This window comes from Melanaphis sacchari, unplaced genomic scaffold (genome assembly GCF_002803265.2).
Source record: "Melanaphis sacchari strain LSU unplaced genomic scaffold, SCAv2.0 Contig1685_pilon_pilon, whole genome shotgun sequence".
Classification (NCBI taxonomy): domain Eukaryota; kingdom Metazoa; phylum Arthropoda; class Insecta; order Hemiptera; family Aphididae; genus Melanaphis; species Melanaphis sacchari.
Genome location: NW_020270775.1, coordinates 1 through 18,694, shown reverse-complemented (window position 1 = coordinate 18,694; position 18,694 = coordinate 1). Strand labels below are relative to the sequence as shown.

General features: G+C 30.0%; 2 protein-coding genes and 1 long non-coding RNA gene across 3 annotated transcripts; all 3 read left to right on the top strand.

The window, feature by feature from the left end:
* The first annotated feature begins 1,602 nt into the window (after positions 1-1,602).
* LOC112592313 lies at positions 1,603-8,099 on the top strand. Its single transcript, XR_003114551.1, has 3 exons — positions 1,603-1,726; positions 1,962-2,003; positions 8,064-8,099. It is a non-coding gene; the product is annotated as an uncharacterized LOC112592313 (long non-coding RNA).
* Positions 8,100-10,193: 2,094 nt separating this feature from the next.
* LOC112592312 lies at positions 10,194-12,835 on the top strand. Its single transcript, XM_025336331.1, has 2 exons — positions 10,194-10,244; positions 11,648-12,835. The coding sequence occupies exons 1-2, from the start codon at positions 10,194-10,196 to the stop codon at positions 12,833-12,835; spliced, it is 1,239 nt and encodes a 412-aa protein (XP_025192116.1).
* Positions 12,836-16,979: 4,144 nt separating this feature from the next.
* LOC112592311 lies at positions 16,980-18,014 on the top strand. Its single transcript, XM_025336330.1, has one exon. It carries the CDS (start codon positions 16,980-16,982, stop codon positions 18,012-18,014), a length of 1,035 nt encoding a protein of 344 aa, XP_025192115.1.
* Positions 18,015-18,694: the final 680 nt, after the last annotated feature.

Sequence of the window (18,694 nt, the reverse complement as noted above, 5' to 3'; positions counted from 1 at the left end):
ACATGGCATGACCAGATGATACACCGATAATATATAGGTTACGATAATATTAATAACTGATGACTCATGAGTTATAACTTATAAGTTTAGGAACCACAGTTATAGATTCAAGTGGAAACAAATATTAAAATGAATGAAGGGTCAACCCGTTTAAGAAACAAAGAAATAAAAAATATACAATTCGTAAACGAACATTATTTTAAGTATACGAGTGGGTAAATAAATCGACAACAGTTTTTAAGTATAATGGGACACGGGTTTAAATATATTTAGATTATATTTATATTTTAATAATTTTGTATTTTTTTTTATAAATGTAAATAATGAGTAATTTATTAGCAATTTATAACGAATCTAATCTCATAAGATGATTAAATAATATGGTAGTATACGTTCAAAAGTATTAATTTTTTTTTTCTTTGAATATTGACGATTATTTTTGTATACATTTATAGTTTTATAATTATTGAAATCATAATTTACGTAATAATAATTAATAAAAATTGTTATGTTATATAGGAAAACAATCTAAGCCTTTTTTAACAATAGCGATGTGCAAACAGCCTACAAAAAAGGTAATTGGTAACAATAGCGATGCGCAAACGTCCTACGCCCCATCAATTGCGCCGAATTTGGGACACTACCTGTATAGTATACATCTAGTGCGCCGGTATAAAAAAGGTGTATTAAAAAGGTATACATTAATTGCTCCAGAGAATTTGACAATGACACAAACTGTCTTAATTGGTTTTAATTTTTATAATAATTATATTATATTATATTAATTAAATATTAATTTATATTATTATTATTATATTAATTATCTATGACTGTAAAAGTTTTAAAATATTTAATACAAAAGTGACTTATCTGGCAACATCAGCTTTATCAGATTGTAAGGCAATTAAAAATATGTCGAACAAATGGTCAAATATCATACTTCATTTTGCCATGTCTAATAATTTGTCATGTCGGTTAATTGTATTATACAAGTATATATAATAATATATTTAAGAATCGATCAGCGCAATTGATATATAGCTTTTTCCCATTCAATAATTTTTTTTTTTTTACCTGTGATTTTCGGCGCAATTGATTTATACCCGGACCAATGTATCTTTAAATTTTTATTTTACAATTAACATTTTTGGGATGCCTAATTTTAATTTAAATTACTTAAATTAAAAAAAAATCTATTAAAATTTAAAATAGTTTGTATATTATCACATTTATCACTCTATTCACATTCAGAAATGGAAATTTTATTAGCATGTAATATTAAAAAGAAACCCATTTTATAAAATAGAAAATTAGATAGGTATTTGAATTTTATTTTTCAATCTAAAATGTTTTTAATTGAACATTTGTGATCTATACACATTATTATAAAGTGTAAAAATTACACATGTTAAATAATTATGTACGCTACAACTTAAAGCAAATATATAACATCTGAGGTATAATACAAGTGTGATCATACAGAAACAAAAGTATTTATTTCACATTAAAACTTAAATTATCGTTACATTTGTGTTTCAGCTATTCGCTTCGATTGATGACATTCTATAAAATAATATTCAAATTCAATTAATGATACTTTTCTAATATTTTATTAAATGTGTGAATAAAACAAGTTGTAATTTTATAGACACTATGTACTTCACATTGGCACTTTTATGGTTATGTTTCAGAATTATTCATGGAGAAATAATTCAATGTCCTATTGGTAATTAACTACATTATTCAATTGTAAATTTAAAAATTTTGAAACTCGTATAAATAGGTGGATAAATAAATTGTATAAAATAATAGATTTACATTACAATGAAAATTAGTTTTTAAAAATCAAACATGGTAAAATTATTTTTAGTAATTTTTCGTGTTTGACATGGATTCATTATATTTTTATTTTTATCGAAACATATGACATATTATAAAACAATAAATAATAACCTGTTTAGGTGGATTAGATGATGACGAACAATGCGAAAAATTAATTAAAGGTATTATTCTCATTTAATGTATTTAATTTAATTTGTTAAAGTTTTATAAACAAATTAAAATGTGCCTTGACCAAGAAACGATTAATAATATCCAACGAATATCAAAATATATTTTTATCTGCGTATACGATACTCATCTAATTAGATTTAATATCATGTATCGTATAGTTCATTTACAGTTTATGAATACGTATGCACATAAAATAAAATAAAAATAATTAACGAATATTTGAGTTTTAAATTAATATGAAAATTTAGTGAAATTTTTTTTTTATAAATTTTCTCTTTATCATTTTGAAGAATATAATGTGCTGTTAGATATTTGGTAAAAGAAAAACGACTTTAAGCTAGAATACATATTACGTTACATACTTTCAATGCAATGAATTTTCTAGAATTAATATTATCATTAACCCTTCTTATTTACGAAATACTCTCAATGTCTGGATGTTTTGAAATGTACTCACTAATACCTGTAATATCATCGCGTATTTTAAAATTTATTTTATGAAAATAGTTAATTGATTTTTATATTTGTATTACATCTGTATTTTTTGCTTGATCAAAGGCAGTTAACATGATGAATATTTTTAAAAATATGATTAGCCAAAAATTAATACATTTGTTAAAAACTTCTTTAGATCTGTTGTTTGATTAATTCTGCTATTCTGTAAAAAAATACTTACCATTAATTCAATTAACCTTTAAATATACAACTTTTTTTTTTTTTGATTAAATTTTTTAAACTTATTTTCAAGGCGTAGATCTGAAAAAAATATTAAACTTTATACAAGCATATTTACTAACTATGAAAAATATAAATTTTTAATATGTCGCATAATTGCTGCAGTGTACAAAAGACTTCATAATACAAAATTTTACCAGGACTTTAATTATTATGAAAAAAAAAACTCAAAATTAATTTTTTAAATATTTAAACATAACTTTAACTTATAATTGTTATAAAAGGTTTAAAAAAAAGGAATTTATTTTTAAAATTTATTTGTAGTGATATAACTGGAAACATGTATGTGATTTATTGTTGCACAAATAAATTTTACATTTTGAGCACTAGTTGTTTGTTCAACCTTTGCGATTTGGATATTTATATCACTCTTTTTATCGATTCGAATTGGACAAAAACTTGTTTGATCTATTATCACGCCTTTTATTGATCTAAAGTTAAGATTCTAAATGATCGAGGTATAATGATACTTATTTTATTCTGCAGTAATGTAGAGGGTTTTCCTTTTTTTTTTTTTTTTTGGTCTTACTTCACCAATTTTACACAATGTTTAGGATAGATATTTTCTCAACCAGCCAAAGTGAACTTGGGATATTTAAAAATTTATTTATAGAGTATTCATAAATCCACTACTTTAATATTTAATAAATGGTAAAATATTCTCCTGTACCATTTGCGAGACTTAATTTTAATATTGTACCTGCTTGTACAACTATCAAGTAAACCTACACCATCCATAGGCCAATTATACTCTTTAATCAAAAATGGGCAATTTTAACTTATTTTATTTTTCATTTTCATCGTAATGTTTTACAAAGGAAATTTAATTATTTCCACAATACGTGGATAAAAGTGTGACTACTTTATAATCCTTCCACAAAACTAAAGACAATGGCGGTAGTCCATAAGATGATACTTTATCAATTTATTTTCTTCTTTTTGGTTGATTATATATTTGTAAATTTGTTTATCTGGAAGTTCACAATTAAAAATTATTTTATACCGTACGATTCCCAAGGCTAATATACCTTTTTGATAAAAAAAATTCAAACAGAGATATACTGGCATATTCTGAACACTTATTATTTCATCATCATCTTATGATCGTATGATTAATAACTAATTTTGAATTATTTTAGATTTTCCATTAAAAACCACAGTATTTTGAAAATAATCTCTTAAATTTGGAGCCAAGATTGAGCAAAGCCAATTGAACCACGAATAACTCTTGATATTTTGATGAAAATTTTTCATAATGACTACGCAAAAACAATTCATAATTACCACAAAATTTAACAAAAAATTTTAAGTATCGCGATTTTTAAAAATCTTTTCATTATGTTATTTATAACCGGTATTGATTTGGCTTCAAATGTTAACCGTACCCAAATTTTTTTTAATTCGCTTCATTTTGTTGATATTTAAATGAATTTTCGTTTTTACTTTTTTGGACAAAAGGTATCAAATCTATTACACCAGTCTTGCTCTATGATAAATCACCATTAAAACAAACACAAAAAATAAAATAATTTTACGGTAAATCACACACGCATAGCCATTTAAATTTTTGAAATAGCTCCGTATTAAAATGACGTTGATAATTTTTTATTCCATTTTTTTTTTTTTTTTTTTCATTGTTGGGTTAAATTGAATAAAGTAGGGGCTGGCTTTTTGTTTTTATTTATTTTTTAAACGACCAGGGTATAAAATTTGAGTTTAATCAATTATTTAATGAAATTCATTATTTTATGTTAAAAAATTGAAAATGTAATGAAATTATATTTGATCTATAGTAGCTTTATTGACACGCCCCGTAAAAACTACAATTCACTTTGAAGGCTAAATCATAAATAAAATACAGATCTTAAATACGAATAATAAATACAATATGATATGCATAATATCACTTATATCACTGATATGGATAACAAGTACTTTTAAGTTATTGTTGTCGGTCGGAATTTTTTTACCTTTTATTAGACGTAAAATATAAAAGTCGTAATGTCGTAAAAAAACGCCAGTCACCGCTGAAAATGTATGACGAAAATTTTTGCACAATGATACAGTATATTGAAAAATAAATACGATAATAATAAGACAATTTTAAAGAACCAGGCAGAGGAAATAATAGAAACTCAGAAGAAAGTGACTAGAAAACCTTGGATAACAGGTGAAGTAGTTGAACAAATAAATTAAAGAACAAAGTTATAAAATTAATATAACACTCATAAACAATAAAAATACAAACTCGTGTGAAATGACTTATAAATAATGATAATAATATCTAAGGAAGAATTGTTAGAAAAAACAATTAAAGAAAGCAGAAAAATGTTTGAAAAGAGGATGAAGTAAACCTGCACAATCAAAAATTAAAAAGGTTTTACATAAAAGAAAATATAATGCTAGATCTATAATAAGCAAAAACTGAAATGTACTACTAGAAACAGTAGAAACTGATCAGAAAGTTGAAGATAGAAAGAATATGAAAAGAATAATTTTATGAGAATAACTTAAATATGGTACTTGAGGAGGAGAATAATATATGTTACGGTAAATGTCCGAATTTCGACAAAAAATGAATGATTTCCGTAACACCTAGGATACATAAATTAGTTTAATCAAACTCCGAATGGTTTTTGTAGTTTGGACTTTTACAAACGAGATTTGGTAAATCCTAGAATAAACAATCAGCGTTAGTAAAAGCCCGATTTTTTTTAACAATTATGTGATATTCTTTACCTTTGCTTTATGGTAGTTTATACCATATATAATGTATAAATTTCGGACATTTACCGATATTCGTACTTTAACCGTAACGTATTATATAAAGAGAATAAAGTACATTATTTCTTATGTGCAGAATTTAATCATACGGTTTACCTCCTTATGAATAACAAAGCGTATGGTATATATGTGATGAAATATATTTAAATTGAAAAACTATTAGTGATTTTAATACTGATTCTAAAAGAGAAAAAAACATGAAAATATTAAAAGTACAGAATAATAACCCTCACCACAAAATTTAAAATCATCACAAAATGAATTATAAGTTGGATAAATAAAACAATAGAAGACATTTGAATTTAGGGAGGTAATCATAACACAAAGAGTACTCATAAAAAACAAAAAGGAAAGCATAAAGATACATTTATGGTTTTCGTCGATTAAGAGAAGACTTTCAATAATTCAAAGTGAAAAAAATTATTCGATACCTTACGAACATTTATAATCAAGTATTATAACAGAAGATATATCTGTAATTTATGTATACCAAATTTAATTAATACATCGTGATGAAAAAGAAGAAGAAGCAAAAATTAAAAAAGATGTACGACAGGGCTGTAACCTATTGCCAATTGTTTAATTTATACATAAAAAATGCGATGAATAAATATAATTTAAGCGTGGACTTAAAATAGGTAGAGAAATAATTAAAGCAATTAGTTTTGTTGATGATATTGATTTTAATTCAGAAACGGATGATGACATGACAAATCTTATTCGTAGTAAATAAAATATTTTGGGTCAAATCAAAAAAGACAAAAATTAAGGTTTGCAACAAGACAAATCCAATTTAGCTAAATAAAATATTAGATAACGCACTTACGTAGGACAAATGAATCACTTATATTATTTGGGAAATAATATAACGAAAGGTAACCAATGAAAATATGACATTATAAATAGAATAGCATGAACAAGGAGGGCTTTTCAAAAAAGTTTTTAAAAACATAAGTGTGGAGCATGTTTATGTGGTTGTGAAACTTTGACAATCAGTAAGTAGGTACAGAGATATAGTAGAGAAAGAGAAACATGAAGTCTTTGAAATATGGTGTTATCGTAAAATTCTAAAGATTAAATTATTTTAAAGAACAACGAATGAAGCAGTATTAGCTAAAATAATGGAAAAATGAAAATTTCAGTATACCAAAAAAATTAAAAGAGACAAAATTATAGAAAATCTATTGTGCCAAGAAAGCCTACCGAAAAACGTTGTAGAAGGCAACATTAAATGTCATATCGAAAGAGGATAGACCAAGAATGGAGTACATGAAGCAAATCATGATAAACATAGAGAAAAAACTACAATGAATTAAATAAACAAGGTAACGATGGGAACGCACGGAGACCTGCTGCAAACTAATAAAACCATTGAAGACATGAAAAAAATTCAACTATGTACTTAAATATTTTTGTAATGTAACCATTAGGCTCAGCCCGTATTTTTAATAAATAAATAAACGTCTAATGAATTTTACCCTTTTTTTTAAATTTTTTTCGAAAAATTCGAAATGCAACGATTTTTCCTAGCGGGTTTTTGTTTAAAGATGAAATAATATTAAAAAAAATTTAAAAAACAAAGCTTTATAAATGAAAAACAATTTTTTTTTATTATTAAGATAAACTCTCGGCATCAAGGCCATTGGGCGATATATATAAATTACAGAATGTTATGTTTTGGAAGATGGATTATAAAAGAAGACAAAAAAAGGGGGTTATAAATTTAGTATATTATACAATGAAAGAGAAAGCTTAAATTAATTTGAACAGTACAGTTTATTGAAGGAAGGCGATTATGTTGGAGACTGGCAGATTGGGTCCAAGGCATTCAAATAGGTCTTCCGATAGCTGGTTGTGATCCCTTGCGTCGCGATATGTGTTACACTCGGTCATGATGTGTTTATTGTTAGGTTGACACCACAGGAAGGGCATATGGGGGTTCTTTTCGTGTCATCAGGAATCCATGGGTAAGTCTGGTGTGTCATTTTTGAGTCTATTGATGTTAGTTTCTATTTTCCGGTTTTTGTGATTATTCGGCCAATGTTGGGTTGATTGCTTTATTTCATTAAGTTAAGTATTTTGACCAGAGGTTTTTTCAGGATTGTGCTGATATACTAAGTTTAATTATTCATTTAGCGTCTTGAGCAGAGATGTTTGTTATATTGCTTTTGAGGGCATTTGATCCTGTTTTTTTAGCGAGCGTATCAGATTTTTCATTGCCGTTTATTGATGAGTGGCATAGAATCAGTGGAATCCACATTAATTTAATAATATTTCCTTTGGTGAGGTGTGCAGAGATGGTGAGATGATTTTTTTTGATATGTCATTGGGTTTTAAGTATTGGGGATGTTTGTTATAGAGCTTAGAGAATTACTAAGGATGACGAAGTTATTATTTTGGTTTTCTAGTGAATATTTCATGGCTTTTAGGATAGCGATTGCTTCGGCAATGAAAAACTATTGTTATGTTTCAAGTTATATTTTACTATTTTATTATATAACACTTCAATATCAAGATTCTATTTTTTACAGAAAATGTGATGAATCTATATTATATGAGTAAGTTATATGATTTTAAATATACAACAAACTATCAAACATGGCAAAAATTTGGTTGTAATATTTAATATAAATATGTTTAAAAATGTATTATGTTTAGTATAGAAAACGCATGAACTATAAATAATAAGTACAAAAAAAAAAAAAAAAACAATTTGGTTTGGTACCATAGTTTGATTTGCAAAGAATTAACGGATTAAAGTTTATTTGTAAATTTTATTTTGGTTATGTTTATATTTTTTGAGTATCTATTAAGCATGAAGAACATGTCCACGGATATATCACATAAATGCTATTTCACAATTTCTTACTTCTAACTATTAAATTCTAACATTCGTTATTATTTATTTTCTTATTTAATTAATTTATAAATTCTCTTCGGGTATAATAACATAATTGGGTGGACATTATTTGAATCATGATCCCGTACACAGAACAATTTAATAAATATAAGAAAATAATTAAGAATTTGTTTTTACGTAATTGAAATTGAGTCTTAAGATGAAATGAAGAGTGAATGAATTTAGTGTGATTAAAAGAAACATGTTTCAAAAACGTGGTTTTGAAAAAAAGGGAAAAATAATGTTTGAGCCAAGACAATTTAAGAAAAATAATATTTTCCCTACAGTAGATAGATAGCAATAATTTAAGACGTCAATCGGACAATTCTGTCGCACCATGCGTTTCGCTTCAGTCAATCGTTGCGTCACAGCTATCGAGCATCTTACACACCGATCTGCGCCCGTAACAATCGTAAAAAAAAACAACCTACCGTACCAACTTTACTCCTACCACAGTTCATAACCTTTACAACAGCTAATGGCCCTAGTCGCCGGGCTTAAGTTCAATAAAAAAAAATTATTATATAATGATTATTAACTATGAATATTTGTGTAATTCTAAAGTTTATTAAAATAATTATTTACCAATGATACCAAAGTACGGATTATTTAATCTAACAAATATCCTCTTTATTTAAGATAATAGAGTGAAAAAGAAGAAAAAGTACATAGTATTGTAAGATAATAATACATAAATCAATATTTTTTTAGTCTATTAATCACTGATTTTCATGGTTCTTCGTTAAATAGATGGTCTCTCAAGTGTATTCTTAGTTTGAAAAGAACATAACGTAAATTTTGGTTTAATGACTCCGGTAAATCAAAATTTACCTTGCTCATCTCAAAATCCCAGATATCAAAATTTTCTTTTTGTCTTTCTGGATTAAACGATTTAGGTATGACTTAGACACTTCTTTGAACCTGAAATCTTAATAATATTTGAGCATTGGTCTTTTTATGCTTATTTTCCAACAGTGACGCCGAACTAAATTTTATTTGGAGGGGCGATAGAATCCAAAAAGTATCTACCCACTCAAGCAGTTTAAACAGAGTCGTGGGGGGCTTTGCCCCCCTACCCCTTGACAGTAAGACATGAGTACTCAATTTATTATCAATAATAGTTATTTAAAATGAGCATTTATAAAAAATGTTTTAATTGAATACCAAACTAATAAACTACTTAAGTATAATTTATAATTATATAACATATGATTACATTTAAATTATATAAATAACTCAGTATTAGAATTTATATTAAATAAAACTTTAGACATTACAATAATAGTTTTGACAATTCTGTACTACATGACGCAAAACGTTTGATAATAGTGTCTACATTAATTGGAATATCACATTCACAAGACATCATCAAACGTGCTTCAAGCATGTCTTCACACACGGTACTTCGAAACCTTGTTTTCACCAATTTTAATTTTGAGAACGTTCTTTCAGGAGAAACGCTATACTCCGTTTCAAAAGAGAAGACACCGGGCGGCGACCAATTTCCGTTCGGCGGCGCGCATCCCCCACTTTGTCCCAGGGAACCACTTGTTTGATTAGCATGGTTGCTAGCGCTCCTAACCGATGATAAATATTTGACTGGTCGTTATACCGAACGATTCAAATTCCAATCTTTTTTGTGTATCATTTGTAATATCCTGTTTACACGCAGCACACCGTCACTAGCAAACGCTCAGTACCTAAATTGCATTTGATTTTTCATTATTATTTTTTTAATTTTATTTTATTTACCGAAGAAGAAATGGCTGGAGTAGAATTTTCGTCGCCGGTTAAACGAAATATCAAAGGAAAGGTATGTATATTTTTTTAACTTGAATCAATTGTTTAAGAAAATGAATATCGACTATTTCATAGAAGCCGTAAAGTAACAAATATTCAAATTTAAAAACGTGACATAATATAACCACTTACATTTTTTTGAACATTTGAAAACAGCTATTTCATAGAGTTTATTTACTTGTAATATGAAGAAAAAATAATATTAAAATCCGTTTAATTTTGAAAGATTGAAAGAAACTTAAAAAAAAAATATTATAGTTAAATTGTATATTTTTAGTAACTATTATGATCAGAACTCATAACTTCTAGCATTTACACATTTCTTTTTAGAGGATCTGGAGACGTATATTTGAGCTATTAATTTGTTTTAAAAACCTAAGATGTTAAATGTGAAATTCTATGTTGCATATTTTTGCATATTTAAAAGTTAAAATGATATTTTGCTTTTTTAAGTCTTTCTCAGTACCGTAGCCTTAAAACATTTTTTTCTTAATAACAACAAGTAATTATAGTAGTATTAATTATTTATATTTGTAATTACATTACTTTTTAAACTCAAAAAAAATGTAAATTTACCAAATAAATAAAAATTAACTTAAAAAAATTTAGTTACAATTTTGATAAGGAATTAGTAATGTAATTTAATTACCAAAAAATAGTAATTTCACCAACACTGGAAATTACGTAATATAAAACTGCTCATTATTCATTTATAAACTTAACTTTTGTAAAAAAAATCAACCCAACATGTGAATATTCGATTTTGATAGGTAGGGTATGAAAATAAAATACAATACGATGTAATAATTCAAACACAATTTAAAACTATTTACAACTTAAAACTTATTTTATATTGGTAGGTACTATTAATTTTACTATATGCAATGCAATTTTAAAAATATAAAGATTAATTTAAAGATATTATCTTTTTTTACGATGAAACTATTCATACTATTTTACGTTATTTCCAGTAAGGTATAATGAACTCGAAAGTTAATTACACTAATTATATGGTATAAATTTATTGTTTTAAAATAATTTATTAAATAAATTTACAATTTTAAATTTCGAAATGTTTTTTATAAAAATTAATGTGCAAATTCAGTGCTTGGTAAATAATATTCTCGCTTTCAAACATTTTTTTAAAAACTATTATTGTGATAAATTAGTATAAAAAATTTAAAAAAAAATGTTAAGTAATATTACTATTGTAGTACTAAATTTCTCACTTCATTTAAAAACGTTTAAAATTGAAAAAGTCGATTTTCATTTTTATAAAAATGTAGATAACAAGATATATTTATTTTTTTTAGTTTGTTTGTTCACGTCAACGTGAAATGATTATTAATGCGTATAAATCCAAATTGGCAGTCGATCCAAATTTGACTGTTAGAAAAGCGCGAAATCCTCTCTAAGGAATTGGGAATTGGTCAAAAGACAATTTCAAACACAATTGCCCAATATCGCGAAAACAAAACAGTGTCTTCGCCAAACAAAATAAAAATTTTCAAAAACGTTGAAACAAAAGTTGATGATTTTGATAAATATGCCATCAGAAGGAACTGTGATCTGCTGACGTTAGATAAAATGTTGACGGTAGTTAATGAAGATAAAAGTCTACCAAATTTCTCCCGCACATCATTATATCGATTAATGAAATCAATGGAATTCGAATATGCTAAACGAGGTCGTAACAGCGCGTTACTTGAAAAAAACGAGATAATTCTTTGGCGAAGACAGTACATTAGAGATTTACGAAAATACAGAGAAGAAGGTCGTCAAATTTATTTTCTCGACGAAACTTGGGTAAATGCTGGAGATGTTACGAGCAGAATATGGAGTGACAATACTGTACAATCTAGCCAAGACGCTTTTTCCCAGGGACTATCAACAGGTGCAGTCAATCCCACAGGTAAAGGGAAGCGACTCATAGTAGTTCACATAGGGTCCGAAGACGGATTTGTTCCAGGTGGGCTTCTATGTTTCGAATCTAAAAAAAACACCCAAGACTATCACGACGAGATGAATGGGGATTCTTTTCGTGATTGGTTGGAAGATGTTTTGCCGAGACTCAATGAAAATTGTGTGATTGTGATGGACAACGCTCCTTATCACTCAGTGAAAAAAAAGAAATGTCCAACTACACAATGGCGAAAGTCAGACATCATCAATTGGCTCACAAGTAAAGGGGAGGTAATCGATAACTCGATGATAATTCCGGAGTTATTAGAAGTGGTAAAACGATTGAAACCTTTGTATTCAACCTATGTGATTGACGAAATGGTTAAGGAGCAAAACAAAGTAGTCTTACGTTTACCTCCCTACCACTGTGAGCTAAATCCTATAGAATTAGCTTGGTCTGTCGTCAAAAATCACGTAAAAGCCAACAACAAAACTTTTAAGCTAGCCGACGTACATAATCTTCTAATCGAAGGTACTGTAAAAGTTACTGTTGAGATGTGGAAAAACTTTATCAGCCACACCACGAAAGCAGAAGACAAGTTTTGGAATATGGACAATTTGATTGATGAACTGATGGCAGAACAACAGAGAGTTGTACTAACTATCGGCAATTCTGATGACGAAGATGATTCTGATTTTTAATGTTTTTTTAATTTATGTGTAAATATTTAACTTGTATACTTTATGTGACTGATTTTTTTTTACTATTGACAATATTATTACTTTTTATACATTATATAGTTACTCGTTTGTACATTATTATTTCAATATTTGTGTATTTTATATTTATCATACAGATATACCTAATTTAATCTATAATAAACTCCGTATTTTTTATTATGGACTTATTAATAAGTACTATTGTTTGAGTCATGCGGCGACTGTTCGTTTACACATCGAGCGCACGACTATTTAATTTGTTTAATTTGAAAAGTATATTATTATATATATTTCCTTTTAAATGAAACAATAACAATTAATTTTAATTGATTGTATTAATTATATTTTATATTTTTTAATAAACATTTTTGTGTTCACACTTATCGCACTTATAGATATTTTGACGATTGACAACGCATCAGTCGCAGTTGTCTGGTGACTGACTCGGATATCAGGCCATTACAACGGCACAGCCCGATGTGCTAATCGCATTTAATAATAAAACCGATACGACCGATTGCTATCAATCGTCAAGACTGATTATACCGCCCGACATTTTAAGCTGTGCTAAAATCCATTATACGAGTACATATTACATAATATATTATAAAAGTATTACTCTAACATTTTAAAAATTTAATACAATAATAATAGCAGATAATAATACAACAATTAACATGCGATCATGCAATAATAATAATTATCAGACAATATAATAATAATAATAAATGGTATAGGTACAGTATAAAATAAATATAATTACATTTTTATAAATTAAACTTTTTTTTTTTTTTAATTTTTTTTTTTTATATTATAAATAAATATTATTTATATATATTATTAAATAATATTTACATAATTACATTTTTTTTATCTTTTTTTTTTTTTTTTTATTCGTCAGTGGGTAATGGACATAAAGTTCGAACTGTCCGCTTTATTTCCCCTCGTTCCGTCTTCACCATTGCTACCCTCATTACTCCGTCGTTGCCCGCTAATATTTTGGTAACTCTACCCAAGCGCCAATGAAGCGGAGGTATATTTTCTTCCCGGAGAATTACTAGGGTCCCTTCCTTAAGTGGCGCTCCTTTTGACGTTAGCCATTTTTTCCGTCCTTGCAATTGCGACAGATACTCCGTGCGCCATTGATGCCATATTTGTTGCGTTAATTGGATAGTTCTTTGCCATCTACGCAATCGATTTGACGCCATCGCAGACACATCGATATCCGGGATACTGTTCAGAGAACTCCCGATAAGGAAGTGGCCGGGAGTAAGTGCCCTTAAGTCAGTAGGGTCGGATGAAAGGGGAGTGATAGGACGTGAGTTTAAACATGCCTCTATACGTACCAACACAGTATACAATTCTTCGTAAATTAGCATTGCGTTTCCTAACGTCTTACGTAAATGTCCTTTTACTGATTTTACGGCTGCCTCCCACAATCCGCCAAAGTGTGGAGCTCTAGGTGGAATAAATTTCCATTTGACACCTATTTCGGTCAAAAACGTTTGGACTTGATGCTTATGCTGTTCCGATAAAAATAAATTCTGCAGTTCTTGCAATTGCTGGTTTGCGCCTACGAAGTTGGTACCGTTATCTGAGTATATTGTTTTGGTCATTCCACGTCGAGACCAAAACCTTCTTAATGCCGCTAAAAAAGCATTAGTACTCAAGTCTCCCACCAATTCGAGATGTACTGCTTTAGTTACGAAACAAATGAAAACGCAAATATAACCTTTCGTCGTTTGAGCTTTTCTTCGCAAACTAGTTTTTACTAAAATTGGTCCTGCGTAGTCTACTCCGCAAACTTAAAATGGTCTTCGCGGCTCTATTCGGTCTTTTGGCAAGTCCCCACAAATAGGTTGACATATTACTGGTTTTGTGCGAAAACATTGAACGCATTTGTGAACAGTTTTTCTTGCTATGTTTCTACCGTCCAGTGGCCAATATTGTTCCCGTATTCCGGAAAACAGCGCTTGGGGACCGGCATGTAGTAACCGCCTGTGTTCGTATTCAAATATTAATTTGGTAAGCTTCGATTTTGCCGGTAGTAATATTGGGTTCCTCGTGTCAATATTTATCGCTTCTGTTTTGTTTAATCGACCTCCAACCCGTAAGATATTATTTTTATCTATCCACGGTCTCCAAAAACGTAATTTACTTATATTGGACACATTTTTTGTGTTTTAAACGATTTATTTCGCTACTGAAATGCTGTTGTTGAACAATTTTTATTAATTTTTCTTTTGAGTCGTTGAACTCGCTTAACTCGATCGTTTTGGTTGTAAACTGTATTTTGTTTACCACGCGCTGTTTCCATCTTATGATGTAGGCAACTACCCTTAATAGTTTCGGTAGTGTCGAATACCTTTTTATTATTGGAATTTCTTCATTTACGACTGTTACCAATGCGAGACTTTTCTTTTCTTCTGGAATTTCATTATCATTTATTTTTATTTCGGACACGTTATATGGCCACTCGTCCTCATTACTGTTTATCCAAGGTGGACCCTCCCACCACAAAATATCATTTTGCAATTTTTCGGGAGTACAACCGCGTGATATTATGTCGGCTGGATTATCCTCAGATTTTACGTGTCTCCATTGTGAACTGGCCGTTGCTTGGTATATTTCTCCAACTCGATGCGCGACGAATGTTTTCCACTGAGAGGATGGTGCGTTTATCCATGACAATACGATTGACGAGTCCGACCAATAATATTCACGTATTACTTTTATACGTAATTTTGGGATTTTTTTTTTTTGAAAGACGCACTAATAATACCGCAGCACATAGTTCTAATCGCGCTAGAGAAATTGTTTTTAGCGGGGCAACACGGGATTTCGATATTATTAGGCGCGTGTAATGTTTGCCTTCGCAGTCGGCTGTTCGTACGTATAAACACTATAAACACGCACCATACGCTACCGTAGACGCGTCTGCGAAGCCGTGAATTTGCACGTTCACGTTCCCGTCGCAACCGATTACACGTCTTGGAATAGTAATCTGTTCTATTTTGATTAGTTCATGCCAATAGGTCTCCCATTCTTTTAGTATTGATAACGGTAATTGCTCGTCCCAATTAATACCCTTTTGCCACAATTTTTGCATTATAATTTTTGCTGTTATGACTATTGGACCAATTAAACCGAGAGGATCGAATATCGTCGCAATGTTCGATAATATATTGCGTTTTGTTATTGGCGCTATCGACGTAGATCTTTGTATCGGTTCGTTGACCTTATATCGATACGTGTCATTATGCGGGTCCCAAAATAGTCCGAGCATTTTTATAGGGTTGTTATCTAGATTCAATACTCGTAGTAGGTCATTATCGATGTTAGCAATATCGACTATATTGAGGCCGCCGAGAGAACGCTACTGGGCGGCGACCAAAATTCTTCCGTTCTCGCGCATTCCCACCATTAAACCTTCTAAAACGCTGGCCGCCGTTAATTCTGGCCGCCGACGCTGTCGTCGCCACCGTCGCGGAGCTGCTGCCGCCTACCGACGCCGCCGCCGACCGGGAAACGGTGACAGTGTTTGTATACAGAGCGTATCATAGTGTCTTCGATATTCTATGTTATTGAATACATATAAGATACACAACATTTTTGTTTTTTTCGGGAACACAATTTTCGCTTTTTCTATGAAACCGCCATTTTTATTTTTTACGTTTAAAAACCTAACAACATGGACGACGAACATGTAACTGTATCTCCAGCTAAAAAAAATCCAAAAGGAAAAGTAAGTGTTTCTATTACTATTTTCCTATTGAATATTTTTAATTTTTAAATATATATTTTTTCTTAAGTTTATTGGCACTGGTCAAAGGCAAGTTGTTATTAACCTCTACAAATATTTCGTTGGAAAACAGTCTGAAGATCCAGACAGCCCCCGATTGACCTACAGACAAATGCTATTAGAAATTTCAAAAGCCTCGGGTATTGGACAACGTACAGTTCAAACAACATTGTCTGAGTACAAAAAACAAGGTACAGTTTCATGCCTACCAAGAAAAAACTTAGACCTACAATAATTGAAAAAATCGACGAATTTGATAAAAACGCTATTAGGCAAAAAATTCACAATTTTTGGAGGAACCGTGAAGTACCCACAATTAAAAAAATGTTGGTAGCCATTAATGAGGATGAAGAATTGCCTAATATGAAACGTAAGTCATTCCAGGCAGTATTAAAAGATTTACAATTTGAATACGTGAAAAAAAATCGTAATAGTGCACTTCTCGAAAGAGAAGATATAATAACTTGGCGCCGAAGTTTTTTAACCAAAATACAGCATTACAGAACACAAAACAGACCGATATACTATTTAGATGAAACATGGGTCAACGCTGGCGAAACACATGGTAGAAAGTGGGTCGATACGACGGTGACATCATCACGTGGAGCATTTCTTGAAGGCCTAACAACAGGACAAAAGGAACCCTCCGGGAAAGGTAAGCGTCTCATCGTTTTACACATCGGGTCGACAGATGGCTTTGTCCCGGGAGGCCTTTTATGTTTCGAATCGAAAACAAATTCATCAGACTACCACGACGAGATGAATGGAGATACATTCTATGAATGGTTTGTACGTATTCGGCCGTTATTAAAAGAAAATGCCATAATTGTGATGGACAATGCCTCGTATCACTCGGTGAAGAAATGTAAAATACCAAATATGTCTTGGAAAAAACAAGAAATCGTAGATTGGCTTAAGTGTAGAGGTGAGATTGTTATCCATCCGACGTGTAAAAATGATTTAATGAATAAAGTGAGACAATTAAAAGATTCATACGACAAATACGTCATTGACGAATACGCGAAAGACAATAAAAAACTCGTATTGCGATTACCGCCATACCATTGCGAGCTAAATCCTATAGAGCTCGCGTGGTCATCGGTAAAAAGTTATGTCCGGACACACAACAACACATTTAAAATAAAGGACGTACTTGAGCTACTAAAAAAAGGGGTGGAACATGTAACACCAGAAATGTGGACCAATTTTGTTGGACATGCTATAAAGGAGGAAGACAAGTTTATGAACCTTGAACATTTAAGTGATGAAGTAATGGACGGACAACCCGACGAAGAAGAACGTCATATCCTTACCATAGGAACAGGTGATACAAGTTCTTCGGATGTAGACTCAGATTGATTTCTTGTGCCTATTTAAATTATTTTTATTTTGTATTTTTATATTTGTTTTTGTTTTTTTTTCTTAATACATATTAAAATGTAATGTAATGTACAATTACTAATTTTTGTTAGAATAACTACATAAATGCATAAATAAAATACTGATGTTAAATACATATTATTTGTATTGTTTTTGTATACACAATAGGTACGCCTGACACCAGGTATTATTTTTTTCATAGTGTGTTGCTTGAGCCGGTGTATACAACCACCGTTTACTGCTAAGCGGCGGCGGCTGTGGGATTAGCCACCGATCGCTACGTACTGAGTAGGGGAATTTACGGCGGCGACTAGGTGGTAGAGTGGGAGAAATTTAGGTACGATACTGCGGAGCTCGATCATTTGGATGCACGAGCGAGTAGCGTTCTCTCGGCGGCCTCAGTATAACACCTTTTTTTGATTTGATACCCATTTCCTTAATTGTAGTCCCGCATTATTTAATATTGTTATTAAATTGTTGCGTAATTGAATTGCTTCCGACAATGTACTCGCGCCGTTCAGCAAATCGTCCATATAAAAGTCAGATGCAATCACTTCGCTCGCTATTGGATATTGTTTTTTATTTTCACATCTGCCAATTTTTTTAAACAGGCGGTTGCTATATACGATGCCGGTTTAGTTCCGTATGTCACCGTTTTT